Here is a 10,231-nt window from a genome sequence, read left to right on the forward strand (position 1 = left end):
TAACTTCTTCATTAGCATATAGGAATCATTCTGAGATTCCTAGATTTTTAAAATATTGATGTATTAATTAAAAAAAAAAACATTTTTGAGCAGCCAAACATGAAATATTGAATTCGCCGCGGTTTTTCGCCACTTCTCTTCTGCGCTCACAGCGCCATCACGCGAGTGAATTCCCGGTGAAATGTCAATAAAGGGAGATTTTGTGGAGCTTCACGAGTGAATTATATTTTGCAAAATACCCTATAAATTGTCTAATTTCCCAAGTATTTTCCACTCGTGGGGAAAGTACAAGTGCCGGCAACTAAGAGAGCAGTGAAATTGGGAACTTTCACGTGGAGAGCAGCTTTGTGTTTGTGCGAGAAAAAACCAGCGTCTGTCTGGGAGATTTCCCCCCAAATACAGTGAATTTTCATTAAGGAAAATGTCTCATCACTACATCGTGACTGCCCAGAAGCCCACGGCAGTGACAGCATGTGTCACAGGTGAGCTGCGCGGGGAAATTGGGGATTTTCCGGGGATGATAGTGAGGTTATGTTTGCTCTTCCCAGGGAACTTCACATCTCCCACTGAGTTGAATCTCATCGTGGCGAAGAATTCCCGCCTGGAGATCTACCTGGTGACGCCGGAAGGCTTGCGGCCGGTGAAGGAGGTCGGTATTTACGGCAAGATCGCAGTGATGAAGTTGTATCGACCGGCGAACGAGACGAAGGATCTGATCTTCATCCTCACCTGCCGCTACGATGCCATGATCCTGGAGTGTCGCACGTCTGGCAACGGAGAGCTGGAGATCCTCACGAAGGCACACGGCAATGTGGCGGATCGTGTGGGAAAGCCCGCCGAGACTGGCATTCTGGCCGTGATTGATCCCAAAGCGCGGGTGATTGGGATGCGCCTGTACGAGGGACTGTTCAAGATCATCCCGCTGGACAAGGAGACAAACGAGCTGAAGGCCACGAGCATTCGTCTGGAGGACATGCACGTGCAGGATCTGGAGTTTCTCTATGGCTGCACAAATCCCACGCTCATTGTCATCCACCAGGATCTGAATGGGCGCCACATCAAGACGCACGAGATCAATCTGCGCGACAAGGAGTTCATGAAGGTGGCGTGGAAGCAGGAGAATGTCGAGACGGAGGCGTCAATGCTCATTCCCGTGCCCACGCCGCTGGGCGGCGCCATTGTCATTGGCCAGGAGTCGATTGTCTACCACGATGGCAACAATTACGTGGCCGTGGCGCCGCCGATCATCAAGCAGAGCACCATCAACTGCTACTGTCGCGTGGACAGCAAAGGGCTGCGCTATCTGCTGGGCAACATGATGGGCAATCTCTTCATGCTCTTCCTGGAGACCGAGGAGAATGCCAAGAAGAACCTGTACGTGAAGGACCTCAAGGTGGACCTGCTGGGCGAGATTTCCATCCCCGAGTGCATCACATATCTGGACAATGGGGTGCTCTTCATCGGCTCACGCCATGGCGATTCGCAGCTGGTGAAGCTCAACACGGTGGCGGATGAGAATGGCGCTTACGTGGTGCCGATGGAGACTTTCACCAATCTCGGGCCCATCACGGACATCTGCATTGTGGATCTGGAGCGTCAGGGTCAGGGACAGATGATCACGTGCTCGGGGAGCTTCAAAGAAGGCTCGCTGCGCATCATTCGCAATGGCATTGGGATTCAGGAGCACGCGTGCATCGATTTGCCGGGCATTAAGGGCTTGTGGGCGCTCAAAGTTGGCATCGATGACAATCCCTACGACAACACTTTAGTTCTTGCCTTTGTGGGACACACCAGAGTTCTCACGCTGACTGGCGAGGAGGTGGAAGAGACGGAGATTCACGGATTTCTAAGTGACCAGCAAACTTTCTACTGTGGAAATGTCGCCTTCGGACAGGTTTGTTCATGTTATTTTGCCATGGAAAAGCTGCAAAAGAGTGTGAGATATTATAAAAGACACTTTGCTTGCGTTGCTGTGGCTTTAGTTGATGTTGACATAAAACCACTGAAATTCAATTATCCCTTGATAACGATGGTAATTCTCTGCTCTTTATCAAATTCCCTTTGACCTGGGCATTTAATTATTCAAATGCAAGGTGATAAAGCTATTTTATGGTGCATTCTCTTGCCATAGCATAAAATCATTAATGCACCAGATAAATCTCAATTTATTGCACAATTAATCTGCTTCTTAACGACAAGTGGTGTGCATTAAATCCACATTACCACTGCTTTATGCCTCAATTGGGAGTGATTTATGCGCTTTCTGTCCTTCTGCAGATCATCCAAGTGACTCCAGTGACGGCGCGTCTCGTGCAGGCTCACAGCCGGACGCTGCTCAGCGAGTGGAAGCCGCCGGGAGACAGGCGGATCGGCGTGGTGGCGTGCAACTACTGTCAGCTCGTGTGCGCCTCGGCGTGCGACGTGTATTACATTGAGGTGTGCGAGGGGGCGCTGGTGCAGAAAGCTCAGGTCACGCTGGACTACGAAGTGGCTTGTCTGGACATCTCGCCGCTGGAGGAGCGTCAAACGCGTGCAGATCTGATCGCTGTTGGCCTCTGGACGGACATCTCAGCGTGTGTGTTCAAGCTGCCCAATCTGGAGTTGCTGCACACGGAGAAATTGGGCGGTGAAATCATCCCCAGATCGATTCTGATGACAGCCTTTGAGGGATACACTTACTTGCTGTGCGCTCTGGGCGATGGATCGATGTTCTACTTTGCGCTCAGCACATCGACTGGAGCGCTGAGTGAGAAGAAGAAAGTCACTCTCGGAACACAACCAACAATCCTCAAGACCTTCAGATCTCTGTCCACGACCAATGTGTTTGCCTGCTCAGATCGTCCGACGGTGATTTACTCGTCGAATCACAAGCTTGTCTTCTCCAATGTCAATCTCAAGGAGGTCAATCACATGTGCAGTCTCAATGCTGAAGCTTATCCGGACAGTTTGGCGCTGGCGACGAAGAATTCAGTGATTCTGGGCACAATTGATGAGATACAGAAGCTTCATATTCGCACTGTGCCGCTCGGTGAGACGCCACGACGCATTGCGTATCAGGAGGCCAGCCAGACATTTGGTGTCATCACGCTGCGAATGGACATTCAGGACTCTTCTGGACTCATCCCATCACGTCCCAGTGCCTCGACGCAAACCCAGAATGTCACGTCGTCGAACAATGTGGGATCGCTGCTGAAGCCAGGCGCTGGTGCGTCGGGAAGCAATGCAGAATTTGGACAGGAAGTGGAAATTCACAATCTTCTGGTGATTGATCAGAACACATTTGAAGTTCTGCACGCTCATCAGTTCACACAGTCGGAATATGCAATGTCGCTGATGTCTGCGAAGCTGGGAAATGATCCCAACACTTACTATGTCGTGGGAACAGCCATCGTGAATGCCGAGGAACCGGAACCGAAGGTGAGTGAGAAGGAATTAGCAGTAAAAAAAAGTCTCAATTGTGAATTGAAAAGACGAAAATCAAGTCTTGACCTTAAATTAAGATGTTTTTCCTATGAAAGTGAGACTAAAAATAAGTATTTAGGGAATTAAGAAACACTATTAACTGGGGAAAAGTAGAGAAATCGCCTTGTTTTCAGTTCATGAATGTAGAAAAAAGGTTAAATTTCTTAGGAAATTCATTTCAATAATGCTCCTTTCTTTTGCACCGACTTGTGCAGATTGGCAGAATCATCATTTATCACTATGCGGAGGGGAAGATGACGATAGTTGCGGAGAAGGAGGTGAAGGGCGCTTGCTACTCACTTGTGGAGTTCAATGGCAAGGTCCTGGCGAGCATAAATGCCACTGTGAGGCTGTTCGAGTGGACGAGCGACAAGGATTTGCGACTGGAGTGCAGTCACTTCAACAACATCATCGCCCTGTACTTGAAGACGAAGGGGGACTTCATCCTCGTGGGCGATCTCATGCGCTCGCTCACGCTGCTGCAGTACAAGCAAATGGAGGGGAGCTTCGAGGAGATTGCCAGGGACTTTGAGCCCAACTGGATGACAGCCATTGAGATTCTCGATGATGACACATTCTTGGGGGCGGAGAACAATAACAACTTGTTCGTGTGCCAGAAGGATAGCGCCGCGACGACGGACGAGGAGCGCCAGCAGATGCCGGAAGTGGCGCTCTTCCACCTCGGCGACATGATCAATGTGTTCCGCCATGGATCGCTGGTGATGCAGAATGTGGGCGAGAACACCACACAGACGTCCGGGTGTGTGCTGTACGGCACAATTAGTGGCGCCATTGGGCTCGTCACGCAAATTCCGCCCAACTTCTATGAGATCCTGAAGAATCTGGAGGAGCGATTGACGCACACGATCAAGTCTGTGGGCAAGATCAGTCACTTGACGTGGCGCAGCTTCCACACAGAGACGAAGCTGGAGCCGTGCGAGGGTTTCATTGATGGGGATCTGGTGGAGAGTTTCCTGGACTTGAGTCGCGACAAGATGAGAGAGACTGTCTTTGGCCTTGAGGTATGTTTTATTGCTATTTAAGCACAAATTCTAGCAGTTTGAGTACACAAAATAATGATTTAACACATGAAAAGGTCTTTAAAGTGTCTCAAAGGGAGAAAAGACAAATATTTGGCTAATTTCATGGCCGAAAAGAGTGATTTTCTTAAGTGATTTGCCCATTGATTGAAGGTGTATTAATTTTAATGAGGGCAAAAATTCCCTCATCCGTGATATTGATGTGCAATGTGGGTGTTTGTTTCGCTGGAGAATTGAATAATTGATGAATGAATCTGCTTTCTTTTTCTTACAGATTGAGGCTGAAGGGGTGAAGAAGGAGGCAACAGTTGATGACATTATAAAGATTGTTGAGGACTTGACGAGAATTCACTAATGTAATGGTGGTCAAGGAGTAAAGTAAGTAATATTTTCCCATCTTTCCTTTCCAGCTCTTTTGTTACATTGAATTTTCGAATAAACAGTAAGTTTCCAATGATTCAAGCCTGGTTGAGGATCTCTAAGTCTCTCTCTCTCTGTCTGGGGGTGGATTTGCCGAGATTGCAATGCTTTCGAATCGAAGTGCTCTTCATGCATCCTAAAGTCTGTACAGAATTGCTCTATCGCCCCATTTAACGCTCTGAGCGGGTGAAAATGTAGTGAATTGTATTATTAATTTCCATTCTCTACATTTAAATTGACACAATATGATAAATTGAGTGTGAATATATTCAATATAGAGGAGAGAGAACAGGTCAATTGTACTGAAAGGAAATACAACATTGAGACAGATGATGAAAATGATTTCTTTTCTTTTTTACTTCAGCTGAATTTACAAATTATGCTCAGTTGTTGAGGATTGTCTTGACAGGCTATCAATCAAAAAGTCCTTTTGGAAAGCTCAGTGCAAGGGGCAGATATTATGGCTGGAAGTGGTGTACAACTTCACGGAAGTGTTTAGGAATCAGAAGTGGTAAAATATATCGAGTATTTACACTACAAAACCTTCAATTGCAACAAATTGAGGCATTTTCTGCACAATTCTGTTGAGAAAAATCAATTTTATTGCTTTTTCTAGGTTATATGATTGTTTTAAGAAAGATTCTGGTGATTACAAAATCCTCAAAATCTCGAAAAATCGGTTTAATCTGGGATTATTTCTCTTTTTCCATCAAAGAAACATCATATTTAAGGTAAGAATTAGGTAAGAAAAAGCTTAAAAGTCAATCATAACCTCAAAAATTGTATTTCAGTCTAAAAAATTGTCTGTTTTTGCTTAAAAGTGGCAAATTTAACGTCTTTATCTTGTAGAAACATTGTGTTTTTTCGTCATATTCCCTAATTTTCTGGCGTAAAAACGTTCAAATTAGACGAAGAAAAATTTTCAAGTCGCTTTCATAACCTCACAATTTGATCAAACATTTTTTTTTTACTTTTTCTGAAACATAAAACTAGAAAATCGAGACCAAAATTTGCAATGAATGAATGAAAGAACAATTTAATCAATTTTTACAATCCAAAATCTAAGCATTTGAAGAGCTTAAAGTTCTTGAGACGGAAAAACCTGGATTAAATTTGTGAAACAGTTGAAGAAGTGTAAGAAATACGTTTAGAAGTGTTGAAGATTCTGCAGAGGAATTGCGGAAGTGTCTGAAAGTGGTGTACAGATTTGCGGCATATTATCTCCGCCTTGGCTCAGGGCGCGACTAAAGTCGATGTACTCATTTGTGAAAATGTAATTTCCTGTGAAATTTAATGACAAGTTCTCTCGTGCACACGGCGTTGGGCTTTTGAATAAAAATGCGCCTGATTATTCGGCGCTGAATGGCAGAGAAAGTGAGATTTGCGAGATGATTATCAAATTTAATAGCTCTGGAGCTTCAAATTTCTCTCAAGAGGAAATTCGTCTGTATGATAAATGTGAAGAAAAATGAAAGGCTTCGGCAGTGGTTAACGTCCAGCTGAGATTTACTGTTTGTTTAGGTCCTATTCTGGCTCCTGTTGTGTCCTCTTATCATAATGACTGTGAGAGTTTCGAAGGGATTAATGGTGAAAGGGCAAAGTTGGCAACCGGACAAACATTGTAAATTCAAACCCTTATTTACTTGGCAGTCAAAGAATGTCGTAAATTTGTCCTCTTTAAAAGAACTCCAGTCCAAAGAAAGAGAGTTCTTTAAGTGTCGAGGTTATTGATATTTCAAACTTTTCGTCCTTTTTTGCCTTGTCACTAAATTAAATTCATCGTCGTCACAAGGGGGAAGATTTATGCAATGCAAATAACGTCGTAAACATGTCGATTCTGGGCTTGAGTGTGAGACGTTTGAAGAATTGCGTGTAATTTGCCGCCGACTGACTCTGTGGGATAAAGTAAGTTTGTGACGCGCATTGACGAAAGGACTTCGCGAAGGTGATGCGCGTCTTGGTGGAAATTTAATAAAAGTCTTTCTATTATTATTCTTTTTAAGTACATTCAAGGATATAAACTTTTTATAGCCACTCCTTTATGAAGGTTTTTAATTCACTTCTCTGTCTATGACATTATTTTAATGCAGAGAGAAGAAAGGTGAGCTTTCCATTTGCGTAATGCGCTCTCTGGGTTTTTCCAGGATCCAAAGAAATGTGATATCATAGTGATATGCCTCACAATCCACTCGGTGATTATTCAAATTTCACCCAACACTATTTTACATATTTTTTTCGCCGCTTCCAGTTGAATAATTCCAATATATTATGCAGTAGATCCTCATGCCATTATTAGTAAATGAAATTGGGCGGCGCTCACGGTTTATATATCTTGGTCAAGGCGGAGATATTATGATCAAAAGTGGTGTACAACTATGTGGAAGTATTTGGAAGCGAAAGTGCTTCAATATGTTCAATATCATGCGTTTAAAAGTTACTTTCAAAAGAAATTAACACAATACTCGGAGAAAAAGAATTATTCATTATATTTTTCTAGGTTTTGTGATAAGTTAAAGACAAGCTTTGTCGCTGAATAACCTCCGAAATCATTCATTCTTGCACCTTTGCAATTTAGTGATACAATAATAAATGAAATCTAATGTTAAACTGCTAACATCGAACATAACCTCTAAAATATTGTTTCAAAATACAAAATTGTCTATTTCAAGAGCTGTTTGATTGATTTTCTACTCTGAAAAAGCAAATTTCAGCTTTTAGTCGATTAATTTTGCCTTTAAAACATTCCGAATATGTTTCATTCAAGAATTCTTAAAGATATCTCAAGGTAAATGTTAGGTTATGTGCCAAAGTATATCCAAAAGAGTTATTAAAAATTAAATCTCATCGAAATATCCGCTGGAAACTTCAAATATTTCAAAAATACTGTTTCTCCGTAAGTTTTTAGAGGCACCCAAGTAAAAATGTCGAATTTTTAGGTCAAAGATTCCTGAATTTGAGGTTATGATGGTTTAGGTGGTTGGAAAAATGTATGAAAACACACATTTGAGGCACTGCCAAAGTTCTGGAAGTGTCTGAGATTCTTCTAAAGAATTTGTGGAAATTCCAGGAAGTGGTGTACACTGTTTAGCCGTATTATCTCCCCCTTGATCCGTGGTGGTGTTTGTTGGACTGCTGAGAAAGTGCGGAAGTTTCCTCTAAGCCGAAGCTTTCAATCTCATCCCTTTCTCTGCACCATTGACAGTCGCGCTTTCCTTTTTGCTCTTTCTAATGCACAATTATCTCAAGTTTTAATTGCGCTCCGCAAAGTGCGGAAATGCTCTTGAGTGAGTAAAGATCACAATCTGCCGACTTTATGTCTGTTGAAATTCAATTATTACGCAGTTGAGAGCGGGCATTCTTAATTAATTAAATTATTTGTGTTATCGTGATTTATCGCTCTCACCGGCGTCAGGCGGTTTTCTCCTTGAGACTCCTGAGACACCGGGGGAAAAGGGACATTCGTGGATGGCAAGAAGTGAAGAGGAAAATTGAATAATGACGCCACTTTTGCGATGACTCACGCTTTATGTGTACACATTGTCTCTCTCTCTCTCGATGTGTAATTTATCGATGATAATGCATGAAATCACAAACACCTGTCGCACTCCGTGATAAATCACGCTTTGACTGGAAGAAGTGTTTAATATGAATAAAGTGAGAAATGCGTGAAAATATGTTTTTTTTCTGATCTGCCCAAAAAATTCACAACAAAATCCTCGCTCGATGTTTTTCCACCGCCAGATCTGTTGCGCTGTGGCTTTTTCCGTTTTTCCCGCCTCACGTGCATTGCGGCGAGAGGCGCAAAATGAGATATGATATTGATAAGACAAGTGTGAGCTTCCTGCTTTTGTTTCCATCCCTCGCCCTAAATTGGATTTAATAATCCCAAAAGGGTGATGCGAGAGTGGCGGTAAAATGCCGAATTTTCATGCAGCACTTTTTCTAATTGAATTGCTTCTGTTAGAGCTAAAAGCGTGCCAACTTTCCCACGGAAGAGGCGTCAATATCGGGGTATGTGTGTGTGTGTGTGGTTTTTGATGAAACGACGAAACTTTAATTAAATTTCAATGGGGATTTCAGAGGTGCGCGCGACAAAGAGCTTTTCAACACTGCGGCTAATACTGCAAATGGATGGTGGCTTTAGTCTTCACTTTTCTCATCAAATTACCAACTGAAAATGGATGGAATCGATGGAATTATATCGCCAAGTGAGCGCAATGCATGGCAAAAAGCTACATTTTTGCGGAACAAGAGTCACGGAGAGAAACCTCAGATGTGATTGATAAATCACGGAAAAAATAGAACAATTTAATATGCTCAATTGATTGTCGGATGTTTTGCCGTTCTCCAACATATATATGGATTTCCTGTAATTCCATTATCGGAAAGGAAATGGAATTGTTTTTGGTTGAATTGGAGGCGAAACAGAAGAATGTTTTTTTTTTCCTCCACTTTTTGCATGCGCGATATATAAGAAAAAAATATATATAAAATACTCCCTCAGCTTCTCAGTGTGTCACTTTCACTCTATATTGCTGGGAATTCTTGATTCTTCAGGCGGAAAAGAAGTTATAAAGCGCCTGTGTTTTCGCGTGCGTGGCACAAAGCACTTGTCATAAATTCATAAAGTCTCTCATAGTTTTGCGGAAGGTGTTGTTTATGATAGCGAAGCCTATCAGGCGCACATAAAGTGTGTGGCAGGAGCAAGATGATTCCCTGATGAATAAAATATGCTAAATGCGCGACTCGTCAACCTGCAAATCCTATTGTGCCTTATCACTGTGCTCTGTTCGCAAATTTAATCATAAAAGTTCTTTATACAATCTTTAAAATGGACTTTTTGTGGGATTTTGCACATTTCAAAAGTCTCTCTGTCGCTCGGAAAATTCAAACGAAGTACTGAGAGGTTTTCCCACAAAGCAGAAATTCAATTTTTCATCCTCCTTTTCATCCCTTGATTTCTCGTCCAGCCCAGAAGGCAGAAAGACTGAATGAAGTTTGCGCTTTTGCAATGCAAAATTTCAATCAGTACAAGAGGCGAAATTAATTAAATAAATTGCAAATTGCCTTAAAACACATAATTGTTCAATAAAGTGTTTATATTGCTCTGTAATAATTATTTTGTGAATATTTCAGTTGATTTTTTTTGGTATTTATTGGAATATTTGACTAAAATATGGCAAAGTCGATAGAAAAACTGAAAAAATTGTTTTAATCCTAAAAAGTCCATTTTTAAAATTTTTTCTAAATTCATTTTCAAGCTTTTCAAGTGAACAAATTTAAAAACACGACAAATAATCTATCAATTC

At 42.3% G+C, this 10,231-nt stretch overlaps 1 protein-coding gene across 4 annotated transcripts; it reads left to right on the top strand.

The window, feature by feature from the left end:
- The first annotated feature begins 178 nt into the window (after positions 1 to 178).
- LOC132262867 (DNA damage-binding protein 1) lies at positions 179 to 5,555 on the top strand. 4 transcript variants are annotated; one of them, XM_059762322.1, is made up of 6 exons: positions 179 to 482; positions 549 to 1,894; positions 2,278 to 3,417; positions 3,678 to 4,484; positions 4,777 to 4,880; positions 5,287 to 5,555. In XM_059762322.1, the coding sequence occupies exons 1-5, from the start codon at positions 422 to 424 to the stop codon at positions 4,855 to 4,857; spliced, it is 3,435 nt and encodes a 1,144-aa protein (XP_059618305.1). In that variant the 5' UTR covers positions 179 to 421; the 3' UTR covers positions 4,858 to 4,880; positions 5,287 to 5,555. The 4 variants fall into 4 exon arrangements, with proteins under 4 accessions (XP_059618305.1, XP_059618306.1, XP_059618304.1 ...); XM_059762323.1 differs by lacking the exon at positions 5,287 to 5,555 and adding an exon at positions 4,946 to 5,265; XM_059762321.1 differs by lacking the exon at positions 5,287 to 5,555 and adding an exon at positions 4,966 to 5,265.
- The last annotated feature ends 4,676 nt before the right edge of the window (positions 5,556 to 10,231 follow it).

The sequence above is a fragment of the Phlebotomus argentipes genome, unplaced genomic scaffold (assembly GCF_947086385.1).
Source record: "Phlebotomus argentipes unplaced genomic scaffold, Phlebotomus argentipes genome assembly contig_15, whole genome shotgun sequence".
In the NCBI taxonomy this organism is placed as follows: domain Eukaryota; kingdom Metazoa; phylum Arthropoda; class Insecta; order Diptera; family Psychodidae; genus Phlebotomus; species Phlebotomus argentipes.

Bases quoted from the DNA above. Each gene is read 5' to 3' on its own strand.
- LOC132262867 (XM_059762322.1), top strand. From the start codon at position 422: ATGTCTCATCACTACATCGTGACTGCCCAGAAGCCCACGGCAGTGACA. The intron at 483-548 runs GTGAGCTGCGCG...TGCTCTTCCCAG, and splicing joins AGTGACAGCATGTGTCACAG to GGAACTTCACATCTCCCACT. The intron at 1,895-2,277 runs GTTTGTTCATGT...GTCCTTCTGCAG, and splicing joins GAAATGTCGCCTTCGGACAG to ATCATCCAAGTGACTCCAGT.